At 53.8% G+C, this 27,393-nt stretch overlaps 2 protein-coding genes across 2 annotated transcripts; both read left to right on the top strand.

Annotated features, from left to right (window-relative positions):
- Positions 1-16,629: 16,629 nt before the first annotated feature.
- LOC311203072 (T-cell surface glycoprotein CD1b-3-like) lies at positions 16,630-19,863 on the top strand (the record flags this gene model as incomplete). Its single annotated transcript, XM_084277707.1, has 6 exons — positions 16,630-16,648; positions 18,038-18,298; positions 18,803-19,084; positions 19,190-19,474; positions 19,596-19,692; positions 19,818-19,863. The coding sequence occupies 6 exons, from the start codon at positions 16,630-16,632 to the stop codon at positions 19,861-19,863; spliced, it is 990 nt and encodes a 329-aa protein (XP_084133833.1).
- Positions 19,864-21,223: 1,360 nt separating this feature from the next.
- LOC311203071 (T-cell surface glycoprotein CD1b-3-like) lies at positions 21,224-27,169 on the top strand (the record flags this gene model as incomplete). Its single annotated transcript, XM_084277706.1, has 6 exons — positions 21,224-21,293; positions 22,352-22,609; positions 24,682-24,963; positions 25,070-25,354; positions 25,505-25,601; positions 27,142-27,169. 6 exons carry the CDS (start codon positions 21,224-21,226, stop codon positions 27,167-27,169), a joined length of 1,020 nt encoding a protein of 339 aa, XP_084133832.1.
- Positions 27,170-27,393: the final 224 nt, after the last annotated feature.

Genomic DNA, 27,393 nt, shown 5'->3' with positions numbered 1-27,393 from the left:
GAGAGTGAGCAATGGGCTGCTGCTCCCTGTCTTGGGTATTTAGTCGGGGGGGAGGGGGGAGGAGTTTATGGGTGAATGGAAGGGAGAATAAAGGAAACCAAAACACCCCAAACCATGTGTGTTGGGATAAGGACAGTTTATTGGGACAGCAGTGTGTCCTGTGGGAATCTCTCCAGGAGGAACTTGCACCCATTATTCCCCAGCTATTTCATATGACTCCTTCAAACACAGGAGTCTCCCCCTTCTTTGTAGACAACCTGTTGTTACTGGGGCCCATTGATGAGGTCTCCCCTCAGCCTTTTTGTTCTGAAGGCTGAACAAACCCAGCTCCCTCAGCCTTTCCTCAGATGGCAGGCTGCCCAGGCCCCTTGTCATCTTTGTGGCCCTTCTCTGGACCTTCTCTGAACTGGCCATAACTGCACCCAGTATTCCAGGCATGGCCTGACAAGTGCTGGGTAGAGTGGGATAGAGGGTTGTGTAGCTAATACAGTGCTGGAGTATAAAACATTTTGGGGGGGGGGGGGGTAAGAAGGTGCTGGGGAGAGAGGGGAGCTCTTTTGGTTGCTAGGGTGGGCATAGGGGGTTTAGTGGGGTGCTGGGGGCAGCTATGTTGGGATTTGGAGGCTAAAAGGCAGGGGTTTGGGGGAGTAGTAGCAGGCTGGTTGTATAGAGGTTTCTGGGGGATTAAGGTTTGCTTGGGAGGGTTTATGTGGTGGTGAGGGAATCTATTGGTGCTGGGGGGGTATATGGGAGGAGTTTTGGGGGGGTGGAATTCTGGGCATTATGCGGTGGGGGGTGTGGGCTGGGGGGAAGCCAGGAGTACTTGGGGGGGTCAGAGTGGGCTGGCTGACCGGTTTAATGGTATGGGAAGGAACCCATAGGTGGCTAGGGGGGGTTGAGGGGGGCATATGGTGGTGCTGGGGAAAGATATGTGGGTATTTCCAAAGATAAAATGTGGGGTTGGAGAGTACAGGGGTGTTGGAGGTCCGCCAGATGTGCTAGGTGGAGTTAAGAGGAGGCTGGAGGGGTTTTAAAGTGCATACCAGGGCTTCCATGGATGCTGGAGGAGGTGTGGGGATGTTGTAGGGGTAGTTCTTGGAGGTATATGGGGGGGAAAAGGGGGATTTTAATGGGGGTAATATGGTGCTGGGGAGGTATAAAAGGTAGGATGGGAGGGTTAAGGGGGGGGGGTGAGGAGGGGGAGGCACTCATGGGTGCTGGAATGGAGTGTGAGGGTGGTGTTCTTAGGTGGGTGCTGAGGGAATTTGGGAAATTTGGTGGTGAAAAGGGCCGGTCGGGAGGCAATGGGAGTGCTGAGGGGCCACAAGGTGTGCTGGGAGGGGTTAAGGGTGGGCTGGGGTAGTGTTTAATTGGTGGTGGAGGGTGCTAGGGGTGGATATGGGGGAATCTGTGTGAGGGAAAAGGGGAGGTTTAGGGCAGTAGCATGGTGCTGTACTTTCCAGCTACACTGGCGCCCACCTCTCAACCTGTTAAACACCCAGCAGTACGTCCCAAGCAAAAGGTGTGAGGGATGAAAGATGTTCCTGGCCTGAAACCTCCCCAGGTAGCACACTGGCACCCCAGTAACTTTGGGCCCCAGGGCTTTCCTTGCCAAGGGTCGGTCCTAAAAGCACCTGACGTCATTTTCAGATTCTACCAGTGTCCACCTTTGAGCATGAAAAACGTAGAGTAATGGCCCACACCCAGAAGGTGTGAGGGATCTAAGATGTTCCTGGCCAGAAACCTCCACAGCTACCTCACTAAGAGGACCATTGAGCTTGGAGCTCTGGGTATTCTCAGCCACAAGAACGGTCCTAACAATGCCTGAAGTAATTTTCAGGCTCTACCCTAACCTACACCTCTTGCTGTAATTTTGTTAAAGGCACCACGAGTTTGAAGAGCCATCTGAAGGCACATGTGAACCGATAGGAAAATGCAGCTTCACTTCAAACACACCCTGAGAAACTCTGGGATTCGATGAACTGGAACATCAAGATTTCTCCTCCTGATCATATTTTGGCTGGGGTGGAAGTAATTCCCCTATATTTTGTGGTTAGATTAGCCCAACCTGCCCTCACCACAAACACCCTCTTAGAGAGAGAGAGAGCGGCTGTGTGGTGCTCGGCTCTTGGCTCGGGTGAAACCATAACACAACATTCCACCACAACACCTGCACATCAAGGCAGCTCAGGCATGGCAAGTGGAGAAGAATTTGGGCATTCCAGGGGATACTGTAGCAGTCAGAGGTGCTGAACAGCAATGTGGCCGTGAGCACATTGGGCTGCACTGGGAGGAGTGTGGCTACACAGACAATAATACTTACGGTCTATCTGCACTACCGAGGCCACCTCTGGAGCAGTCAGTCCCAGGGAGGGGCTCCCTGGTCTGGTGGAATGGAAAGGAACTCTCATGTGGTCAGAGAAACTCTTTCAAGATGGGGTTAGAAGTTCTGTGATAGTAGATGGGTTGTGCAGAGAGGGGGAGAGACCCAGACTTCTTTAGCTTGGGGAAGGTGAGGCTGAGGGAAGCCCTGTTTGTACTGCATGGAAAGAACATAGGAAAGGAAGTCAGAGTGGATGTGAGGATAAAGAAATGTCACTGAGGATAGATAGTGCTGTGGTGTGAAAAGACACTCTGAGGAAGTGTGGATGAGCTGGTGGGTTTGTGTTTGTGGGAAGAGCTGGTTGGGAGGGAGAGACAGCAGTACAGGCAGGGACATCATGGGGTGAGATCAAGATGGAGAAGGTTGTTGGGTGCCTGCAGCCTACAGGGAAACAGACAGAGCTGATGTCCAGTGTGGGATGGGCTGTGGTGCAGATGGCCAAGGGTGTGGACCAGGCTAAAAAGGGCCTGATAGAAATGAGGTATATGCCCCCCTTGTGTATAGCTGATGTCCCTGCCCCAAAGGCCTCAGAAAAGAAACATGTGTACAACCCCTGTCCTTCCCTTGGCCTCACACTCCCCACATCCCAAGGAAGTGCCCTGAGACACAGGTGAGGGTCAGGATCTCCCTGCCCAGGGGCTGGGGGTCAGCACTTGGCATTGCTGCTTCATCAGACCAAGCCAGGGTGTCCTCAGCATCAGAGCTGCCTGCGCTGTGCCTGTGTTTGTCCTCATGGCCTCCAGTTGTCTGCTCTAACGAGCCCATGGGGAGGCTTTGTCAGGAATGGCTCCTAGTGGGACCTGTTAATGCTTCAAGGTGCTTTGGGCATTACTCCTGACTAAACTTCTGGAGAGGTTTCTTCACTCTCCTTTTGGTATCTGAAGTCTGTGGACTCAGAAGAAAACACACCATGGGGCTTATTAATAAGACAGTAAAACCCTTACAAGCATGGCTCTTCAAGTCATTTCCTTTAAAAAAAATAAGACTTGTGTAACTAATTGGAGAGGTTTTATTTGAGTGATGAAAATTTCAAAGGAGTTTCACAATGGAGGGTTTTTTCATAGGAAAAGATGTTTCTGTCACATCTCAGATCATGGAAGAAAGTTCAGCAGCATGCTGCAATGGGGGCTGGTCCAGAGGTCCAGATCTATACAGGTGTGAAAAGCAGTCTCTTGAGATCCAAACCTGTATGGAGACCCTTGCTCTTCCCCTACCCCAGCAGTTCCTTTTCTGGCCTCCTGAGACTCCCAACATTTTCCTCACAGGCACGGATAGATTTCTCTGGCAACAAACAGCAGTTACACATGACACAGTTTAATACCCATGAAATCTCTCTCCTCAGCTGCTGCTACGGCCAAGCAGCGTGTGCAGGGGGTCAGCTTTCAGAGGAGATTCTCTCCCAGAACAGTTTTGATCAGATACATAGAAAGGTCACTTATCAACACACTGACCTTCTGATAGAACAGTTCATTAGACTTCTGAAGGATGGGATGTTTTCCATCTCTCTGAAGCTCAAAACAGACACCAGAGAGCTGAACGGCATCTGAAGGAGAAAAGAACAAGAGGAGGTGGAAACCTGTGAGCAAACTGAAATGCATACGTCCAGCCCATCTGTGGAAAAGATGTCCTTAGTCATGGCTGTATCATCAGGAGAGGTGGAAAACTCCTGAATGATGAGGGAGATGACAGAGACAGACTGGCGGTAATTCACATAGAAAGGAAGGTGAGTATTTCTTCTGCTGACATGAGTAACAGTCCAGGAAATACCTTTTCTGCAATGGTAGGAAAGCATTGCCATTCCAGACAAGTAGTTCAGTGATTCTGCTGAGGAAACTGTGCTTGTAAATTATTTATAAATGTAAGAAAAAAAAAAAAAGAACAAATTCTGTCCTTTTGCAGGCAGACATGATGCAAAGAGAGCACAGATCATCATTACACAATGTCTGGGTCCACAAGACCAGGAGATCCTGCACTAGGAACGGGATGAACACGGACCATGTTTTTATAGCTATAGAAAAACTAGAAGGAAAAAAACCACCCAGTCATCAGTTTCCACATGGCATCCTTGAGCTCCTGGTTCCTCATGCTGTAGATGAGAGGGTTCACTGCTGGTGGAAACACTGAGTAAAGGAATGACACTACCAGCTCCAGAACTAGGGAGGAGAAGGAGGAGGGCTTAAGGTTGGCAAAGACAGCAGTAATAAGAAATAGGGAAATTACAGCCAGGTGAGGGATGCAGGTGGAAAAGGCTTTGTGCCGTCCCTGTTCTGAAGGGATCCTCAGCACAGCCCTGAAGATCTGCACATAGGACACCACGATGAACACAAAACACCCAAAAGATAAACAGACATTGAACACAAGAACTCCAATTTCCCTGAGGTAGGCATCTGAGCAGGAGAGCTTGAGGATCTGGGGGATTTCACAGAAGAACTGGTCAAGGGCATTGCCATGGCACAGGGGCAGTGAAAATGTATTGGCTGTGTGCAGCACAGCAAAGAGAAACCCACCACCCCAGGCAGCTGCTGCCATGTGGACACAAGCTCTGCTGCCCAGCAGGGTCCCGTAGCGCAGGGGGTGGCAGATGGCAACGTAGCGGTCATAGGCCATGACAGTGAGAAGAAAGTACTCTGTTGAGAGCAAAAATGAAAAGAAAAAGAGTTGAGCCACACATCCTGTGTAGGAAATGGCCCTGGTGTCCCACAGGGAATTGGCCATGGCTTTGGGAACAGTGGTGGAGATGCAGCCAAGGTCAGTAACAGAGAGGTTGAGGAGGAAGAAGTACATGGGGGTGTGGAGGTGGTGGTCACAGGCTATGGTGATGATGATGAGGCCATTGCCCAGGAGAGCAGCCAGGTAGATGCCCAGGAATAGGCAGAAGTGCAGGAGCTGCAGCTCCCGTGTGCCTGCAAAGGGCAGGAGGAGGAACTGGCTGATGGAGCTGCTGCTGTTGGACATCTGCTGCTGTCAAGTGTGGAGACCTGTCCAAGGAGGAAAAGGCATGGTGAGAAATCAGGGAACTCTTCTTTAAAGAAAACCTCTTCAAATTCTTATTGAATACCCTCATTTTGACTCTGTATTCAGGAGGAGTATTGGCAGGTCCCTTTTGGCAGGTCTGCTTTGTGCTGGCTTGAGCGTGCCACTGCTGGGAGGAGGGTCAGCTGTGGCTCTCGAGAGCTCAGTCCTGCCTGGCAGCAGTCAGTAAATAGAAGGATGGTGTGATCTCAGACTAAATCCCCTGTGGATAGGAATGAGCTTTTCAGCACTGTCACTCCAGTTTCAGCTGAGGGCAGAGCAGAGCTTTGGAGCTTTGGTTTTTCTCCTCACTGCAACTGAGGAGTGCTGCTTCTGTCAGAACTCCCTGACATTGCTGCTGCAGTGCAAGTGAAACCTTCCCCTGAGTGCAGAGTGGGGAGAGCTGCTCTGTCCATCAGCCCTGGTCTCAGCTACCTTCTGCTGGGTGCTCTGTGATCACACCCTGGTTTTCCCTGTAGAATGAACTGGACCCCACAGAGAGCTGAAGAATCCAGTCTCCCAGGGCAGAGCTCCAAAGCCCTCCTAATGTTTCATCCTACCCAAAGAGTATCTCAGCTCCCTTCTCCCAGCCAGGGACACACAGGGCTCATTGCAGCCGCCCACAGACACAGGCGATGAGCGGCATTGCCAGGGTCTCAGTGCTGAGATGTCTTCTGCATGGGGCTCCTCTCTGGGGCACAAGAGTCCCTAGGAGAGTGATGCGATTTTTGCAGGCAGCCTGCAGCCCAGAGCAACCCTCAGGAAGTCCTCAGTCTTAGAGCTGGGGATCCTGAAGTGAGGGTCAGCTCAGTCCCAGGTCCACCAATGGACATGCCAAGACCCCCAAGTAATGTTGGGACAAAGGCAGCAAGGACAGGAGGGGAAACAGCGAGAAAGGCTCCAGCCAAGGCAGGAAGGACAGGGACAGACAGACAGACAGACAGGCACGCAGGGGTTTCTCCTCACTGGGGGCTGGGCTGCCAAGGAGGGGACTCATCCTCAAACCCTGGTACTCTGGGTGCAGCGTTTGTGCTGAGTGGCAGAAAATTGGGGGTCAGTGAGGGAAAGTTTCTGCACTGTGGGGGATGTCAGAGAGGTACCAAATCCTCACTGCCCGGGCATTGCTGGGAGCAGCTCCTTCTCCTTCCTTGCCATGTCTCTGCTGCCTGGAGCTGTCCCTGGAGCTGCTTCTCTCTGCCCATGTCACCTCCTGCTCTGTGCTCACAGACCTCATCCAACCTGCCCTGTGCTCAACTCTGCTCTGCAGACCACTTATGGCAGCAGGGCACTGCCCTGGGCAACCTCTGTGTGTGCAGAGCTCAACAGAGTGTCTGACAAGTTCCTGTGACCAAATGTGTTTGCACTGCTGCCTTCTAAGTTATCAAGAAAAACTCAATTCCCACACCCCACCCAGTCCAGAAGAGCAGAAAATTCAAAGCAAAGTCTCTTTACCTCTCACCCACAGACATACCAGGGAGAGTGCTGTGGAGATTTCTCCTCCAGTGAGCTCTCAGCATCCATCAGCTCTCTCAGCCTCACAGGTCTCCCCTTGGTGCCTACAGGCAGTGTCCCCAGCCCTGTGTGCTTGGCAGAGGAGCTGCTCCTGGCCAGAGCTGTCTCACATCAGTGCTGCTGGGTTGCCATGAGCTCCCTCCATTGCAGGAGTGAAGCCCAGCTCAGCACAAGACCAGTATTTCTAGGCTCCCTCCTGGTGTCTCAGGCCTCATGGGGATCACTCTATGATCTCATCTCTGACGTTCCCTCCCTTGTCTGGGGAGAAATCCCTGTGTCCAGCAGAGTCCTTTCTCCTGATCAAACCAGAGCTGGGCAGGACAATCACCTTTCCTTGTCTCCCCATGAAGCAGAACTCCCAGGCAGGGACAGGGAGAGTACTCTTGCCCACTGTGAAAGGAAGGGATTTAGGTGAGCAGTTGGGCATTTTTCGATGTTTCACAAGACCAAAACTAGGAAAAGCTCTGCTCTGCAGTTGGGGGAAGTGGAAACCACAATGTATAAAATATATGTATCAAAAAAGATAGACCCTCTGTTCCGTGGACAAACTGACACCTGGAGAGCTCACATAAGAGTCCCATACAGACAGTGGCACCCTCAACATGCAGGAAATAGACTTCCCAAAAAGGACATTTATAATCTCTAGTAGAACAGGGAGAGGCAGTCCTTGGGTCTCCAATGAGAATGTTTAGCTCAGTGAGGAGTGCCCTAAGTTCTCACTGCCTTGTTCTCCTTGCAGAGGTCTTCTTGCAAAGAGACAGAAAATGTCCAAGGGCAGCTTCATTCCCCACTTCCTCCTCCTGGCCTTTGCAGACATACGGGAGCTGCTGTTGCCCAGTTCTTCTCTGAAATCCCCCAGATCCTCAGCCTCACATGCTCTGATGCCTACTGCAGGGAGATTTGACTTCTTGTATTTAGTACCTGTTGTGTTTTGGGGTGTTTTGTGTGCTACCTGGGGAGATTAAGGCCAGGAACATCTTTTGGCCCTCCCACCTTTTGTTGGGAGCTTTTGCTGGACATTTAGTAGTTTCCCAGATGGACACTCGTCGTGCCTAATAATGATATCAGGGAGTCTTAGGACAGTTCCCTGAACAAGGAACACATTGAGCCCCATGGTTACTGGTGCTTCTCGTCAAGTTCCTGAGGAGGTTTCATGCCAAGAGCATCTTTCAGCCCACACTCATTTTCTGTTGTGCTGCTGGAGGACGTATAGCATATTTGAAGGCAGATGCTGGTAGAACCTGAAAATGAAGTCAGGCACTGGTAGGACTGATCCATTGGCAAGGAAATCCCTGAGCTCCAAAATTAGTTTTCCGGTTTGTAGTCTACATGGGGAGGTTTCAGGCCAGTATTTTCTGTCATCCCTCGCTGTATTTGTTTTGGAGCTATTAGTGCTTTTTAGCAGTTTTTAAGGTGGAGGACTGTAGGGCCCTTCATAGATGTCCGGCACCTTTAGGGTTGTTCCATTCACTAGGAATGTGCTGATCCTTAAGGTTAGTCATGCTGCTAGTGGGTTACCTAGGGAGGTGTCAGGCCAGGAACCTCTCTAGGCCCTTGTCCCTTTTGTTTGGGAATTATTGCTGGACATTTAGCAGTTTAGAAGGTAGACACTAGTAGAGCTGGAGTTAGATGTCACTCAATTTTAGGACGATTCCCACAGCTAGGAATGACCAGAAACCCAAGGTAACCTGGTCTGCTAGTAGGCTACCCTGGGAGGTTTCAGCCCAGTAACATCTTTCAGCCCTTTATAGTTTGTTTGGAACTATTGCTGGACATTTATCATTTTCAAAGCTGGATGCTGGTATAACGTGAAAATGATACCAGGCACTGTTAGGACCATTCCTATGGCAAGGAGTGTCCTGATTCCAAGGTTACTAGGGCTGCTAGAGGGCTACCTGGGGATGTTTCTGACCAGAGTCATCTTTCAGCTCTTGCACATTTCTTAAGGGAGTTATTGCAGGACTTTTAGCAGTTTTGAAGATGGATGCTTACACCACTTACACACACTTACACCCCAGGAAAAGCACCAGGTGTCCAGCACCAGGTTTGTCCTTCGGAGCTGGGTGGCCAAGGAGATGTCAAGGATGCCAGGCAGCTGTGCCCTGTGCATGGCCACCACAGGCAGGGAGAGGGCCTGAGGCCTGCTGGGCACAGGGATGCCTGGGGACCAGCACCCCAAAGGCCTTCCTCCAAAGGGTGCTGGGCTAAGGGGTGGCACCTGGGGCTGCAGTGGGCAGTGCCTTGGTCAGTGAGGCTTGGATGGATGTGGGGTGGAGCATTGGTGGGCAGTGCTAAAGTGGGAGGGGCTTCTCTGGGTGGAGCTGCGGAGGGTGGAGCTTCACATCCGACATCATTGCTACCTCACAGTGCTGTCACCTGGCAACACAGTAGTCACCGTGTCCCCAGGCAGTATAAAAGGCAGCAGCCTGCCCGGTCCCACAGACAGAGCTGCCACAGGGACAGCTAGATGACCTCCTCAGAGGGAGCCCTTCAGGAGCAGCTGGAATTCCCTGCCACAGCTTGAGGGAGGCAGAACAAAGGCAGGAAGAGGCTAATGGATCTACTTTGCTGCTGGCAAAGCCACCTTTAGAGCCCATCTGCTGGATGGAAAACCTGCTTCGGGAGATTACAGCCACCACCCATCCCTGCAGGTGCCAGAGGCTCTCAGGCCTTTTCCTCTGGAGAGCCATGGCCAGGGCAAGGGAATTCCTCTGGAGAAGCCCTGCAGAGCTCAGCATCCTCCCCTGCCATGGAGCCATGGGCAGCAGTGCAGCTGTAAGCAATGGGATGGAGAGAAGTGGACAGGGTCCCACTGCTCTGCAGCACCCACTGGTGTCCCCAGCAGGCGCAAGGGAAGGACACTGGCCCCCAGGGTCCATCAGGCCGGAGGCACCTTGGGCAGCCCCAGAGATGGCTCCAGGCTGAGGGAGAACAGGGCTGGGGCATCTCCTGGGAGGCGTGAGCAGCCGGTGGGAGGAGGGAGCTGGTCTTGCTCCCGTGCTCAGGGAACAGCCGATCGCCAGCTCTGCTGCTGGGCTCAGGAAGGGATTTTCCCCCGGGGCAGATTGGCACTGGTCCCCGGGGGTTTTTTGCCTTCCTCTGCAGCACTGAGCAGGACCCCTTGTCAGGGCTCTTCTGGGCTGCCTGGGCTGGCTCACTGCCTGCTGCTACTCGTGCACCACGAAGGTGGCACCTTGTGCCCTGCAGCTGGGGGGAGGAAGGCTTTTTCCCCCCTAGGGGGGCTAGCACATGTCCCTGGAGGGTTTTTTGCCTCCTCTGCAGCTTTGAGCACAGCCCCTTGCCAGGGCACCTTCGGGCCCTTGTGGCTCAGGGCCTGCTGCTCATGCTCCACGAAGGTGGCCCTTGTGCCCTGCATCTGGGGTGAGGAAGCTCTCTGGACTGCCAGATCCAGCTCCAAGGGAGGCTGTCTTCTTGTCCTTTGTAGCACTGAGCACAGCCCTCAGTCAGGGCTCCTCTGGGCCCTGTTGGCTTGGTTCTTGCCTGCTGTTCTGGCACCTCCCAGGTGCCACTCAGGCCCTGCCTCTCTCAGGCTCTCTTGCCCATGGCAGGTTCATAGTGGGAACGAGCTCTGCTCTCCCCTTGGCTCCACTTCCCCAGGAGTTCTTGCTTGTGTGAAACAGCCTGGAAGTGCTTGGAAGGGCTCTGGACTTGCTGCACCATGAGGAAGGAGCTGCTGCTTTTCCCCTCTGCCTGTGGGCAATACAGGCCCAGGGCAGCACTTTCAAGGGAGCGTTTTTCATGTGTCCCTGGACAAAAAGCACAGTGGAGCAAGTTTGGGGATGGCAAAAGGAAGCTTTTGTCATCACTGGGTGCCATACTTTGGCAAATAGCCCATAGTACCACCCACCACCTCTTTTGTGTGTGGTCTGTCCAGATCTTCATCCCTCATGTTCTTGCTCTTGAGGAAACCGGGATGTCTCAGCCTCTGTTCCGGCTGCTGCTCTCTGCAGCGCTGGGACTTGCCTTTGCCAGGCTGCAAGGGGTGTTTTTACACAACTGAAATCAGTTGTGTTACATCAGCCTGCTCCTGTCTTCATGACGGTGAGCAGTGGCTCTCAAGTGATCTAAAAAATTAAAAGCAAATCCAGTTTCCATGTGTGTCCTTTGTGTTCTGTGTCCTTGGAAGTGGTTTTGCAGCTGAAATCCCACTGGCACTCCAGGCTGGTAAGATTGTTAGGCATGGTGAGTGCATGGGATGGGATGGGATGGGATGGGATGGGATGGGATGGGATGGGATGGGATGGGATGGGATGGGATGGGATGGGATGGGATGCGACGGGACTGGATGGGATGGGATGGAAGAGGAGAATATGCTCCTGATGAGCTCTGACCTGGGTCTGAGGGCTCCATGCAGGAGAGCAGCTCTCTGCAGTGCAGGTCCCACACCCAGCCAGGAGACAGTGGCAGAGATGGGCACAGCTGCACCAGGGCTCAGGCAGGGACAGAAGGCCCCAGGCTGAGCTGAGCCATGTTCCTGTAGCCCTGGGCAGGAGACAGTATGAGTGCAGGTCCAGGAGAGCCTGGTCCCAGCCAGTGGGGGCGACAGACAGGAGCTACTGTGACCTGCGTTGGAACAAGCCCCTGCCAGCACTTGCAGCCCATGGAGAGAGACAGAGACACAGAGATGAGAAAGAGAGAGATCTCCATGCCAGAGCAGGTTTGCTGGGGCGGGGTGGGGGGAGGGGGGGCTTGTGACTCTGTCGGGGACCAGGCTGGAGCAGTCTGAGCTTGAGAGACTGAGAGACATTGTGATTTGTGACTGCACCCATAGCAGTGACGCACGCCAGGGCACCTGGGGAAGAGCTGAAACCCCGTGGGAAAAGAGTCATGTTGGAGAAGGTTTGAAAGGACTGTCTCCCGTGGGTGAGACCCCATGGTGCAGCAGGGCAAGGGTGTGAGGAATGCCCCCCTGGATAAGAAGGAGAACATCTCGTGGGGAACTGACTGAAATCCCCATTCCCCCAGTCCCTGCCCCTCCCTGTGCCACAATGTGGAGGAAGAGGGGAGAAAAATCCTGACTAAAGTGCAGTCTGCTAAGAAAGGAGGGGTGGGGGGAGACGCTTTAAGATCTGGTTGTGCTTCTCATTACCCGACTCTGGTGTCACTGGCTGTGCAGTGTAATAAATTAGAGAGTTTTCTTTCCTTTATTCTGTGTTGAGTCTGTTCTGCCCATGACACTACTTGCAGAATGATCTATCCCTGTCCTTATCTCAACTCCTAAGCCTTTCAATGTATATTTTCTTCCTTGTCCAGCTGAAAAGGGGAGTGATGGAGAGGCTTTGATGGGCATCTGGCCTCCAGCCAGGGTCATACCACCATACCCCATGCCAACTTGGTGATCCTGCCTGGCCAAGAGCCTTTTCTCCAAGGCTCTGATGACTCTCACTCAGAAAGAATTCCTTCAGGCCGTGCAGCCCATCTGTCCCTTTGATGACCATCACAGTACAGCTGCTCCAGCCCATCTACTTCCCTTGCTCTGAGAGAAGCTCCTGAGAGATTCACTTCCTCCAGCCCTGCCTGCACCCATCCCCAGCCATGCAGTGATGGGCCACGTAGGAACTGCTTGTCCCATCCTCCCTGGGGAACCTCTTACCCAGGATCAGGCTGGTGGTGCCAAAGGATCAGAAGATATCACCAGCTCTCCTCACTCCTACCCCTCAGAGTCATCCATGGCCACAGTCTTCCCCTGCATGCCTGGCCCAGCTCTGCTTCCAATGGTTTGTCACATCACCAGCTTCTACCTGTGACCCATCAGCATGGACTGGCTAAGGGACCATTGGAAGGTGACAAAGAGGCATGGGGCCAATACACAGCCTGGGCGCATGGGGAGCCCAGGCATGTGGCCAGGCTGTGGGAATGGGGTTTATCTTCCCTATGAAAAAGACAGCAGTGTCAGGGTGAACCCACCTGGTTTAAGTAGGCAGCACGGAGGAGATGGAAATGTCTGTGCTACACAGGGCCAAGTGATGCCCAGCACAAATGGCAGCAAGGTATATTCCCACCAATGGACAGTGGATGCAGCCCATGGCATCTCCCACCCTAATTCCCCCAGCACTCACAGCCATACTCAGGGTGCCCCAGACCAGCCCATGCGAAGCAGGAACCTCAGGGCCCTCCCCAAAACCTCAGTGCTTATAAGCAGCCCTGCCTTGTGAGATGGAGCAAAGATGGGAAAACTCATGGGAGCCTCTGCTCATATTTTTCAGGGAACTCAGAGGTGGTGCTGATCACAGGGGTTGGGGCTGGGCTACTGGCAGCTGTGGCCGTGGCTGCTGTCATAGCGCTTTGGGCATGGAAACACAGGTGAGGCCTTGTCTGCCCCATGGAGCAGCAGTGGGAGAGGATGAGGGGAAATGCCCTAAGAGATTGCTGCACTTAGCACCAAAGCTCCAGCTCTGGCCTTGACAGCTGCTGCCTGCACTCCCATGAGGCCTCTTCCATGGAGTCACCATTAGCTGTCCCACTCTAATTTCAGAAAGCACCAGCAGATGGAGGAATCAGAGTCCAGGAACTCCATCCTGAGCAAAGCAGCTTAGCCCAGAAGGGAGCCAGCAGCTGTTGTTTCCTTCTACCACATCCACAGGGTCAAAAAACTTGTTCTGCTTGGACAAAATTCTGGGCGCTGCTGAGCGTGAGATCAACTCAACTTGGAGGTGCAAAGGAGAAATTTGGGGGGCTCCTAACTGCTTCAATTTGCTGGGCACACAAGGGTGCACGTCTGAGATGTCCTCACACATTATGCATGATCACCTCTTACCTTGTGTCAGTGCTTCTTGCACCCACTGAGGCACTTCAGGGCACCTCGATTCCCAGTGTCAGTTTCTTCTGGTAAAATAACAAATCTATGGGTTGGTGATAAACTGTGTCCTTCTACTGTCACTTTCTGGTACCTTATCTTCAAAGCTGCCTTTTTTAATCACATTCCAAAAATATTTGTTCTGAGACTGAACTGTGCCACCACAGCCTAACAGCACCTGCCCACAAAGCATTTTACAAAGTGCTGAGTAACACTGAGACTCTGATGAAATCTGTGACCTGCTGATATGTATAAAATGCAATTAAAATATTCATGTTTTCTCTAAGAACACATGCCTCTCCTCAGGGTTTGTATTGCCTCAGGATGGTTATGACCTGCTGTGAATGGAAGCTGGAGCACCACTGAATTACTGGTGCTAATTAAAGGAAACAGCAAAGAAAAAAAAAGGGGAAAAAAAAAGTTAAAGTGTGTTTGTGTCTATACAAACACAGTCTTACATAAGCAACTGTGCACATGGGGGTAAAATGCCCCCAGGCCTCCAAGTTAAGAAAAAAGGAAGCAACCCTCCCATTGGAGACAGTGGAGATGAGACAGACATAGGAAGGAATTTAGTTGATGCTTCCTATCAACCACAAACATCAATGTGTGGCTTCAAAAGGGTTGGTTTCACAGGACAACTTCCTGGCAAGGTTTCACTGGCAACATCTCCATCAGCCATGTGTGAGCCAACCACCAGCTGAGTCAGAAGAAAACCCAGCTGGCCACATCCACCACACTTGGTGGGAGCTGGTTGTCCCCTGGCCAAACCCTGAGAACCACAGTGCTGTGGGCAGGGCTGCATTTCCCTGACAGTCAGTCACAGGTGACGGCTGGCACTGTGCGGCTAAAGGTTCTCTGTGCAGGGAGAGTGATATTTAGTCCTTCCCAGCCCTCGCTGATCTAAGAAAGGCAGATGAAACTTGTCCTGTGCAGCCAGGGCTCACCTCATGTTGGGAGCCTACAGCCTCAGCACCATCAGGCTCATGTGGCAATTCATCTCCCAGAGTGAAACACCCTGCAGCACTCAGAGGACATGGCAGGAAGAAGCTCACCCACCAAAGCTGAACTGCAGGTGCAGGTGGTGAGCAAACCTGATACGAAGAGGTGGTCATGTGCCTGACCTCCCAAGACACCCTACGTAACACACCCCCAGACTGCAGAAGGGAAGGGCTGTGCACCAAGCGCAGCCTCCCGTGCTGCTGCCCCCCACTGAAGGAAATTCCTGTTAGCCTGTGACAGTAACGAGGGGAGCTGAGACTGGCAAGTGGAAGGAGAGGTGTCAGTGACCTCACAACACACTGGCACAAGCCAGAGGTCTGCTACTGGCCTGTCAGCTGCTCAGCAAGAGGTGACCAATGGTCTCCCCTAGGAATGGAGCCTGAGGACAAGCCTCATAGGACGGGGTGGACAAACATGCCACTGCCTCTTCCCTCCCTGGTCACTCCATGGCTGAGCTTTGCCATCCCACCAGCCAGACACTCTCCTGTGACCCCAGCACTAGTAGCCCTGCCAGGAGGGATGTGGACAATGTGGTGGCATGGCCAGACGTCCCCCGGGTGATGCCAAGGTGAGCTGCTGGAGAAGTTGGTACTATTTCTGGGCCTGCCAGGCCACTGCAGCACCCCTACTTCTCTATGGGACAGCGCCACAGAAAGGAAGGGGTACGGTGTCCTTGTGTCCCCGTGTCTGACCCAGTGTCATGGAGTGCAGGAGCTCAGCCTGCAGCAGCCCCATATGGATCTTCTCCATGTGCTCACCACAGCTGGGGTCATCCAAGATGAAGACATGGAGCAGGGATCCCTGGTCCCAGTTGTGCTTGGAAGGTGCAGTCTGTGCATGTTGCCCAGACACATGTCACCAGGGATGCGTTGGCCCCTGGCTGTGTTTGGAGGTTAGTGGGGCGTCCCACCCTAAAGTTCCCCTTTCTCTGGTTTCGTTTCTGCCTTTGCCCCCATCATGGACACCCCCAGGAAAGAGGAAGAGAAACTGCAGGGTGAAGCAAGGTGCCAGGGGACAGCCACGGAGGAGCAGTGGGTAGGGAACAGTGTAGGGGTGACCCTGCTCTGGTTGCCCCTTCATCCCTCCAGCACTGGCTGCTGGGGGACAATGGGGATAGAGCCGGGGGATGGACCCCACCATTCCTATTCCTGTTCCCAGGGACATTTGTAGAGGGGGACAGGGTTCCCCACCACATAAGTCGGGAAGGAAGGGGGAGTGCCAGGCTGCAGCCCAGGCCCTCTCTGCGGGAGTTTAGAGGAGAGTTGGAGCTGCCCAGCACTATTTGTGCAGCCATGGGCCAGGCAAGAACTGCGTGTCACCTCTTCACTGGGGAGCCCCATTCGCAGGGTTGGGCGGGAGGAACCTGTGCTGGAGGTATCGGGGAGGCAGTGTGGCCAAAGACGCCTTCTCTCAGTGTGGGTCTGAGAGTTCAGGAGACATCTTTCTCCAGTCAGGGCCACCGCCCCCTCCATCAGGTCTGATGCATCCCATAAATACAGGCATGGGGGCAGGCACGGGGAGGAGCAGTCAGCAGGAGCAGGTTCCTCAAGCACACATTTTCTTACAGAGCCGTTTCCTGATCTTCCCTTTCCACGCCCCCTCCTCCTGTCCCCTCCCCAGCCCCAGCCCATCACTACACTTGATGCTTAAGACCTTATTTTGTATTTGCTCCCTCACACATGTCAGTCCCCAGCTGGGGCCCTCTGGGGCCCTCCCCAACATACCAGCACCAGTCCCGTTGGTGGAGACCCACTGCTCTGACTTCTGGGCTGAAGTGTGGGACTGGAGGGGTGCTTCTTCCTCCTACAGTTACTCCTGCTGCTGCTGCTTTGACTTTGCTGCATGTGCCAGGCAGCCCCCTCACCTCATCCTCTTCCTCTTTATCCCCCTCCTCCTCCTCCCTAGGATGTGGGCAGACCCAGAGGGTAAGTGGGAGCTCTGACTCACCCCAACCAATCTCACCACCCCTGTCAGAGGCCCTCACAGGCTCCTCAGGGGAGGCATGGCCACTGTGCCCTGCATGGGGAATGATGATCCACAGCATCAAAGGGCCACCCCCAACCACGCAGCACTCAAAGGTGCCCTGTCCCTGCCCGCCTTCTCTGTTCCTGCTCAGGGCTTTAAGCCCCACTGGCTCCTGCACAGGGGCTTGGGCACCCAAGCAGAAGTGGGGCACAGGGGTCTGCAGCACGGCCTGGGGTAAGGTTCCCCCAAAGGTGCCTTCCTCCTGCAGGGAGCCTGAGGGCACCAAGGGAGTCTCAGCTCCATCTGGTGCTGTGAGCCCCTTCCAGAAGCTCCTTGTTTGTTGGGGAGCTGCACTGGCCGGAGGGTATTTGGGGTGCTCCTGTCACACAGTGTCACCACAACCCTGTGAGACCTCATGTTTCCAGGGAAGCAGCAGCATACATTGGAAAGCAGGATTGATCTCTGGTCTGGGCTATCCCCCTGCCCCTGCCAGTGTTCAGTCTCATTGAGATCCTGATGCCCAGGAGCCCCCCCACCTGGATGAAATGTCCTTTCCCATCCTCCATCCCCCCTGTCCTCTGCGTCATGTGCAGGTCTCTGGCAGACCTAGGTCCCCACACTTCTTTGAAGGTACTTCAAAGTACCTACTTCTTTGAAGGTAGCCTCACCCCAAAATGCTGAGGTGCCTCTCACCATCTGCTCCAGAGGGAGGCAGGGAAGAGATGAGGTGCCTGAAATCCTGTAAGGGGGAGAAAGACCTCACTTAAAGTAAAACAGGGAAGGAAAAAGAGCCGTGTGGAGGCAGAGGAGTTCAGAGAGGAAAGCAACCCTGAGTGAACAAGGAGGTGGGAGTCCAGCGAAGACATGGATGGGGGTTACCCAGTGTCCTGATACTGGCCAGGTCAGAGTTAACCTTCCCAAGCAGCCAGCACAGGGGACCTGAGTGAGCCCAGGTGAACTGAGGGAGCCCGGGCTGTTCCCACATCACCTGACATCACTCTCCTATAAAAGGGGCTGGTCAGGGAGAAGCATCCCTGAGTGCTTCTAGGGCAGTCCAAGTGTGGCTGGGGTGTCCTCACAGTGGTGCCGTACTCTTGTGTCGTTTTTCAGGTCAATAAGGTACTCTGTATTATCACTGGGTGTAAGTGAAACTTGTCCCAGGCTGTTGTTCTACTTTCATGGTGATTTTGTCAGTAAACTGTCCCTCCAGGTATGGGGCACCTGCCACCTCTCTGAGCAACGTCAGAGTAGAAAATTTCTTCCTTATATCTTGTCTGAATCCCTTGTTTTCCTTACATACTCCCCTGCTCACTTCCTGTAGCCCTTCCTATCCCCATCTTTTTTCCCAGAAGAGCTGCAGGTTTTCCAGCTGCTCCAGACAAGCACCTTCACCAGTGTCACCTCTGTCACGGTGTCCAGGGTGGCTCTGCTGGCGGATGTGCCCATCTTGGTGCTGGATCCTGCCAACTGGACCATGCAGTTCCATTGGCCATGGGCCCACCAAGCCACAGATGAAGGTGATGAGGAGAGGATCAAGTCCCACTCCAAGCTCCTTCTGTGCAATAGGATCCATTACGTGCATGAAATAGTCCAGCAGGCACGATGGGACTGTGAGTATGGGGACAACCCCAGCCCTGGGTTTCAGCTGTGCCCTCCTCCCTACCAGGGTAGCATCTGAGGGGTCTCATGGGGTGCAGCAGCTCCTAAAAGGATAATGGCAAACACTGCAGCTGATGGGGCTCATGGCAAGCAGGGGTGGGGAGGGCAGTACACTGAAAACACCCCTCAGGGTTCCTGCCTGCTGGCACAAGAGGACCTCTGTGCACACCAGGGAGCTGCCACCAAATTTACCAGGGCTGTGGGACCTGCACAGTATGGATAAGGGAAGGAGAAAGCTGAGGGCAACTGTTCTGGGAGACATCCTGTTTGAGCGAATTGCTAACTGGCCTGATATCCCCTCCAAGGGGACTAAGGGTGTCCTGGGGCTCCCTGAAGCATGGTGCCATGGCCTGCTGCCAAGTGCACCCTGCTGCCCATCACACCCCTGCACATGCCTCATGCCACTCATGCCCCACACGCTCACGTAATCTCTTCACTGGCTACACCCTTGGCAGACCCATTGGTGGTCCAGATACGTGCAGGCTGTGTGCTGCACCCCAACAGGACAAGCTGGGGCTTCGTGGACATTGGAGAGGATGGCAGAGACCTCATAGCCTTTGACACAGAGAGGCAGTGCTGGGTGCCACAGCAGCAATGCCATCTGGCAGACGTGGTCATCAAGTCCCTTACGAGTAAGAAGTCTTTCACGGCACTCCTGGAACACATCCTCTCCATCTCCTGTAAGAATCACATCCTCATTTTGTGGAAGTATGGAAGAGCATCTCTGGAGAGACAAGGTGAGACACCCCAACCCTGGCACAGACACCCCAAAGCCCCACACACTGGGGCCAAGCAGTGCCCCAGCGGGGCTCCCCCCACCCCTTCCTTCTCTCACCCCCTAGAGATGCCTGTGGCCACAGTCTTTGCCCGTACATCCAGACCAGACCAGCTCCTGCTGGTTTGCCGTGTCACCGGCTTCTACCCACGGCCCATCAGTGTGGCCTGGCTGCGGGATGGCCAGGAGGTGCTGCCAGGCCCAGCACTCCACACCAGCACCATCCTGCCCAACGCCGACCTCACCTACCAGCTCCGCAGCACCTTGGCCGTGGCCGCCCGTGATGGGCACAGCTACGCCTGCCGTGTGCGTCACCGCAGCCTGGGCACCCGCAGCCTCCTCACCCCATGGGGTAGGTGCCACCTGTGGGGATGGGGCACAGGGTGCTGGTAGCAGCCACTAGCCCTGTGAGGCACAGGTCCTGCATGGTGCTGCCACATTCCCGTGGCTCCCCTTTTCTCTCCCTGTTCCAGAAAGCTGCAGCACAGCTCCAACTCTCGGGATCGCCTCCGCACTGCTGCTCGTTGTGGCCACAGCCTCTGCTGGCATGTTTTGGTGGTGGAAGCACAGGTGAGGTGTCCCTGGTCTCAGGTTCATAGGCAGATGTGTCTGGCCAGGGGGTTGCAGCAGCAGCAGCTCTGCAGGGGTGAACTCCCCATCCCTGCATGCGGCTTTACAGTGACTCTCCCTTGCAGAAAAGGCGACAGGGCCACACAGGATACCCAGGAATTCATCATTTGAGGCCTGGTCCCCACCCAGCAGTGAGCTCCCTCATCACCAGGTCTCCCTGTTTATCTCATCTCCCATCCCTGACTCATCAGCATTGTAGGGGTTTTAGTCTGGAAAAACACTGCATTAAACAGCTACAACCTTTCCATCGCGTGTGGCTCCTATCCTCCTTTCCCCCCACAAGGTCACCCCAGAAAACCCCACAGAGATAGGATAATAAGAAATAAGAACAAATCTAAAAACACCTTCACCCCACCCCTTTCTTCTTTCCAGGGCAAACTTCATTCATGACTTTTCTGTCTCCTCCTTCCAAGCGGCACAATGGGATGGGGAATGAAGATTGCCATCAGTTTATTACGCATTGTCTCTGTTGCTCCTTCCTCTCCACCCTGCTCCAGCACAGGGTGCCACTCACAGGAGACAGTCCTTCACACATTTCTCCAGTCTGAGTCCTTCCCATGGGCTGCAGTTATTCGTGGAGTGTTCCAGTGTGGGTCCCTTCAACAGAAGTGCAGTCCTTCAAGCACAGACTGCTCCAGCATGGGACCCTGTGAGGTCAAAAGTCCTACCAGAAGACCTGCTCCCCCATGAGGTACTCTCCATGGGTCACAGTGTCTTTTAGGCACATTCACCCGCTCCAATGTGTTGTCTTCCATGGGCTGCATAAAGGTATCTGCTCAACCATGGTCTTCCACCATAGACTGCATGGGCACCATCAAGTGTCTGTAGCATCTCCTCCTCCTCCTTCCTCATTGTCTCTGTAGTTGTTTCTCTCACATACTCTAACTTCTCTCTCCCAAAAAATTGCGCAGCAGATTTTACCACTTCTAAAGTGCATTATCACAGAGGCTCTACCAACACTGCTGAGTGGCGCAGCTGTGGCCAGTGGTGGGCCCATCTTAGAGCTGGCTAGAACTGATTCTATTTGACATGGGGGCAGCTTCATGTTTCTTCTCGCAGAAGCCACCCCTGCAGGCCTCCTGCTACCAAAACTTTGCCATATAAACCAAATACACTCTACAGAGTAACTCTCTGGGGGTTATCATGGGAGGCAGTTTACATTGTCCTAGGTGTCAGGGTACTGCTGCAGTCAGGAGGGATGACTTTGCACCCACCCAAATCCCCTAGAACATGCAACTGTACGCCAGAATACCCCAACCCTCTGCCAACCGCACCACCTTCCCCTGGGGAAAACACAGCCAGGTCCTCCCCAAAACCACAGCACCAGTCTCATTGGCTACTGGGGCTGCCCTATGGGCTGGAACCACCAGAGCTTCCCCAGGCAGTGAACCCACGGGGAGAACTCTGCTGTAACAGCTTTGATGGTCCTTCCTCCTGTGACAGCTGCTCTTGCATGCTTGCTGCTGGCACCATGCAGCCCTCTTGCCGCCTCCTGTTCTTCTTCCTTCTCCTCCTCCCTGGGACATGTGCAGATCCAGAGGGTAAGTGGGAGCTGTGGCTCACCCCCTCTTGATCCCATCCCTGCACTGCAAGACCCCATAGAGGTGGCAGGGGGTGGGCACAGACAGGCTGTCCCAACACCAAGGGACCATCCCCACCCCGTAGCACCCAAAGGTGCCCCATCCCTGCCTGCCTGCTCAGCACCACTGGAACTGGGTTTCAGGCACCTGAGCAGCCAAGAGGCAAGTGGTCCCTCAGCCAGGTCTGGAGTGTTGGGGTGCCCCCAAAATCACCTTCCTCTGGCAGGGAGCCTGTGTGCAGCAGGGGTTCTCAGCCCCTCACAGCTCAACAACCCTGCACTGGGCTCCAATCCCTTAGGAAGGCCCTGGGCACTGCCCTCAGCCTGTGGGATCATTTTTCTTGTAATTGAAGGGTCCCTGGATCCTCTGCATTCTCCCTCGTGAAACAATGCTCTAAGGTTTCTTCTGCTGCCAGAATAAGCCTCTGCCTGCATCCCCAGCCAGTTGCCCATGCCAGAGGTAGGCACTCATCAACTCTGGCCAGGGGTGCAGTCACTGCTCCAAAACAGGTTCTGCTCTGCCCTGCTTGCTACCAAGAGTCTCATTGAGCATTGAACTCAGTCTCCTATCTCCTGCTAGGGTTCAGTCTTGAGCACTGCTTGGGAGCCTCAAATAGGAGAAATTCCCCTCCCTCCCAGCTCCCCCAGCCCCTGCACTATGTGCAGGTCTCCTGTGGATCTGGGTCTGGTATGGGTGCTCCTTGCCAAGGGAGCATCACCCCAAACCAGCACTGAGGTTCCTTCTGCCATCCCTTCCACATAGATAATTGACAGCTCCCAGAAGGTCACAGTGGGGTGGTGAATGACTAAAAGAAAGAAAAATTAGAGAAGCAGAAAGAGGCTCAGAGAGCTATGGAAGGAAACTGCAAACCAAGTGAAACTGAGGGATATCCTCCGCCCTGTCCATCTGCACCATCTTGCTCTGCCTGTCCCCAGGGACACTGCAAACCATCCTTCCTCTTGGGGCTGCCACCACCCCTTCATCTTTGAGTACTCCAATGTCACTTCCTCTCCCAACAGGTTCTTTTAAAATGCACCTTTTCCAAACCTTGGTCTTCCACAACACCAGCTTTGCGGATGTTTCATCCTGGGCCACCCTGGAAGACTTTGTCTTTGCTAGAGTGCAGAAATACACCTGGAATATCGTCTACCTCTACCCATGGGTGTATCCAGCCCTGCCTGCAGCAGAGTGGGACAGCCTTAGAAACCTGTTCAAGATCTATGTGCATGACTTCATACAGGTCGTGACCAATGATGCCAAGCTGTACCAGACACCCTGTGAGTACCAGGTGCTCAGCACCTCCTTACCCATTTCAGAATTCTAGGAGAATTATCTCAGACTCATTAATAACAGCTTTCCCAATCCAGGGCTGGCAGGAGGGAATGGGCCTCATTCTGCACCAGAAAGATTCCCAAAATACCTTGTCCTGTGTGGAGATCACATGGGGGGCCATCCTAGTCCCCAGCAAAATCCTTGGCAACATTTAGTTTCACTTATGCCCTCAACACCAGCCCCCATTTTTGCTCTACAGGTACACCAAACCCCACCAGAGAAGTAATCTGAGAAAGTGGAGTAGAAGGTCAGCAGCTTCTCTGCTCACGTGTGGAAAAGGACACATGGAGCAAGCACCTGGCCCAAAATACTGGTGCAGCGCTGGTTAACCAAGGGCAGGATGCCACTGTCCTACTCACCTGCACCCCATGTCCTGTCATTCCCCCAAAGGAGTGCTTCCTGCTTTGCCATGGCTCCCAACCATGCTGTGGCCAAGGACAGCTTGAGGACTAGAAGCTACAGGCCTCAGGACAGGTTTCTTATAGGACATGCCTTCCAGTCCCTTCACCAACCTTGTTGCCTTTCTCTGGATGCATTCTAGTACCTTCATATCTGTCTTCAATGATGGGGCCCAGCATTGCACACACTACTCAAGGTGAGGCTGCACCAACACTAAATACAGTGGGATAATCCCCTCTCTTGACCAGCTGCTTATGCTGTTTGATGTCTTCCAGGATGCAGTTTTCTTTCTGGGCTGCCAGGCCACACTGCTGGCTCTGACTGAGCCTGCTGCACACTAGCATCCCCAGGACCCTTTCTGTAGGGCTGCTCTCCAGCCACTCCCCTCCCAATTAATACTTGTGTTCAGTGTTACTCTGCCCCTGGTGCAGCACCTGAAGTTTGTTCTTGTAGAATTTCATGCCCACTGATTACTCGACGTAATCTATCCAGATCCCTCTGCAAGGCCTCTTATCCCTCAGGAGAGTCAAGAGCACCTCATGGTTTGATACTGTCAGCAAACTTGCTAATGGTGCATTCAACTGGTAACGGTGCATGCAAAATACTGAACAGCACTGGCCCTAGGATTGAGCTCTGAGGAGCACCACTGGTGACCAGTCACCACCCAAATGCAGACCCTTTCAGCCCTGACATACAGCCAGTTCTTCACCCAGCATGATGTGAACCTTGTCATCACACAATTGGACAACTTGTCCAGAAAGATGCTGTAAGGGACAGTATCAAAAGCCTTACTAAAATCTATAAAAATTACAGCTGCCTTCCCTTCATCCCCTAATTAGTTACAGGACTTTCCCTTTGTGAACTCATGTTGACTGGGTTGCATAATCCTGTAAATGCCTTTCAGTGGTACCCAGTGTGATGTTCTCCACGCTTTTTACAGGAACTGCTGTTAGATTAAGTCTGTAGTTCCCTGGGTCTTCCCTCGTTCCCTTCTTGTGAATCAGCATAATGCTGGCTAGCTTGCAGTCAGCAGGGACCTCCCCAGACACTCAAGACCTAGGTAGACGATTGAGAGAGTCCTACCGTAACATCCACCAACACCTTCAGTGCTCTGGGATGAATCCCACCGGGCCACATGGACTTGTGAATATTCAGCTGCTACAGCTGGGCCCTGACAGTTCCAGTGTCCACAAAAGGAAAGTCACTGCTCCTGCAGCCTGACTCAGAGGACCAGGCAGCCCAAGGTCTACTGGTATCATTAAAGACTGAGGCAAAACCAACATTGAATCTCTAATTTTTCTTCTTCTTTCTTCTTTTACTTTCTTCTTCTAACTTTCTTCTACTAGTCAGGTGACCATCATCAACAAGTATCAGCCCAATGTTTTCTTTAAACCTCCTCTTACTATTAATGTACCTAAAAAAGCCTTTGTTGTTGTCTGCCACAATGCTGGCCAGTTTCAATTCTAACTGAGCTTTGGCCTGTTGTGTCTCCTCCCCAGGGATAATGACTTGGGGTGCAGAGGGAAGGCGAAAAGGCTGTGCCCAAAGAAGTGAGTGCAAGGCTGCAATTTCAGGCTCCAGGTCGAGCTGCACTCATGATGTCCATCATCTCCCCCAGACCCCTTTGTGTTCCAGGGCATGGCTGGCTGCGACTTGTATTCCAATGGCTCCTACACCAGATTCTATCGTCTGGCTTACAAGGCCCATGACTTCGTCAGCTTCAATGTGGACAACAGCAGCTGGGACAGGCATCAGGAGAGTGAGCTGGCAGAACAAGTTCAGAGGCAGTACACCACCTTCACTGAATTCTCCGTGACCCTGCGGTATCTTCTCAATGTCACCTGCATTGACCATATGAAGAAATTCATCGAGTATGGAAAGGCAACTCTGGAGAGACAAGGTGAGAGCACCCCGACCCTGGCACAGACACCCCAAAGCCCCACACACTGGGGCCAAGCAGTGCCCCAGCGGGGCTCCCCCCACCCCTTCCTTCTCTCACCCCCTAGAGATGCCTGTGGCCACAGTCTTTGCCCGCACATCCAGACCAGACCAGCTCCTGCTGGTTTGCCGTGTCACCGGCTTCTACCCACGGCCCATCAGTGTGGCCTGGCTGCGGGATGGCCAGGAGGTGCTGCCAGGCCCAGCACTCCACACCAGCACCATCCTGCCCAACGCCGACCTCACCTACCAGCTCCGCAGCATCTTGGCCGTGGCCGCCCGTGATGGGCACAGCTACGCCTGCCGTGTGCGTCACCGCAGCCTGGGCACCCGCAGCCTCCTCATCCCATGGGGTAGGTGCCACCTGTGGGGATGGGGCACAGGGTGCTGGTAGCAGCCACTGGTCCCATGCAGGTTCCTGGAGGATGGGTCTGATGGCATGTCCAGCCATGGCCTCCTGTGTGCCCGCAACCCTGCTCTCTCCTTTCTCCTCTCTCCTACAGAAAGCTCCAAGGTAGCTTCCAGTGTTGGGATCATCATTGCAGTTCTGCTGACCATAGCTGCATCCCTGGCTGGGGCCATCTGGTGCTACAGGAGCAGGTGAGGTTTCCTCCTAACCCGGATGCACCAGCTCCATCAGCTCCCAGCCACATTGGGTGGGAGATGCCTGGGCAGCGCTGCCTGCCCCATCCAACCTCACTGACCTTCTTCTGCAGGAGAAGAGAGTAAAGGACACACCACACCAGGAATACCACAGGGAGGCCCCAGCCCTCCACACCCACACCTCCTTGTGTGCTGTGTCCAGTGCCCACATGCATATGGCATCACACATCTTCTGCCCACCCCAGGAAAGACAAGAAGAGGCCCAGGGCACCTCACATTCCTCATCCCAGGTTGGAACACTAGGACAGCCCCCAACACCAACATGGTATCCCTGGCCCCAAACCCTCGTCCAGGGGACACCAGGGTCTGCACATAACAGCACAGCTTAGCCAGCACCAATGCAGGCCGGGGCTGGGAATGACTTCACAGACCTCTGTTCCAGATCCCAGTCCCTGGGACCAGGGAATGGTGACAAACAGGCATGGGGTCACCACACAGCTTAGGGGCATTGGGAGCCCAGGCATGCAGCCAGCTGTGGGAGCAGGGTTCAGATCCCCCATGAGAAACACAAATGCACTGGGAAAAACCTGCCTCATTGAGTGCTGGGGGCAGCAGCACAGATGGGAAAGAGATGTCTGTTAGAGCAGGACCAGGGTCTTTAGTCAGATGCATCAGCAAAGGACATTCTCATTGAGGACAGTGGATTCAGTTCACATCTACGTGGCACCTACACCTGCACTGGGTTTAGAGAAGAGTGCTTGAGTCACCCACACTGCCTCAGGTGTCAAGGTGCCACTGTGGTCATGGGGACCCCATCTGTAGCCACAGGGATGGCCTTTCTCCCATCCAAATGCCCCCAGCACCTGTAGCCCCATGCCAGGGCATCCCAGCCCAGCCCAGCCTTTCCATCCTTCTGTGATCCCTTGGGTAAGGGGCTTCCCCTTACCTGCCCACCCAGGCACTCTCCCTTGCACCCTCCTTATCCCTCTTCCCACAGTGTCCTCTTCTGTTCTGGGTTCAACTAGGATAAATTTTTCCAGAAGCTGGGCGGGGGGCAGCCAGGACGGGAGACCCAAACCACCCAAAGGGGCATTCCATGCCATTGACACTATGCTCAGCATAAAATGGGGCAAGGAGGGGAGGGGTGGCACAGCTCCAGAATGGACACACAGATGGTAGATGGTCTGGCTTTGGAATGGATCTGAGTGTGCAGTCTGAGTTGTGTAGTCATTGGGTGAAGAAACTGCACGGGTATCACCATTCTGTATATTCTAAGTGCTGTTGTCCCTCTGCTGTCCCCATAAACTGTCCTTATCCCAAGCCACTCAGTTTGCCTTTGCCTTTTCCTTCTCCTTCTCCCCATCCCACAAGGGGATATGAGCAAGCAGCTGCTTGATGTTAACTGCTGTCTGGGGCTGAACCCTGACACCTTCCCCCAACTGCAACGTCCCTTTTCCTCCCCACGCATCCCTGGACCTGGACCCCTTCCTCATCTCAAACTCCCACTGCCCCACCTGTCCCTCCTCTGTCCTCACAGGTCCCTTCCTGCTTCCCACGTGGTGTAAGGGTGAGATGGGGTCCCAAGGTTCCTACACTTACAGCCTGATATCCCTACCAGCAGCCCGAGGTCTGTCCAGCTTTATTTTGCCTAAGCACCTGTCAGTGGTGACACATGCTGCACCTTATGTCACTGCCTTTCCCCAGGGCCACAAGCAGCAGACTAGCTGACCTGCCCATCCCAGCCAGCCTTCCTGGTACCCCTGCCCTCCTCACCCTGCCATTGGCCATG

The sequence above is a fragment of the Gallinula chloropus genome, assembly GCF_964237585.1.
Source record: "Gallinula chloropus genome assembly, chromosome: 35".
NCBI lineage: Eukaryota > Metazoa > Chordata > Aves > Gruiformes > Rallidae > Gallinula > Gallinula chloropus.
Note: the sequence above shows the minus strand (reverse complement) of the source record. Positions and strands in the feature narration are given on the sequence as shown.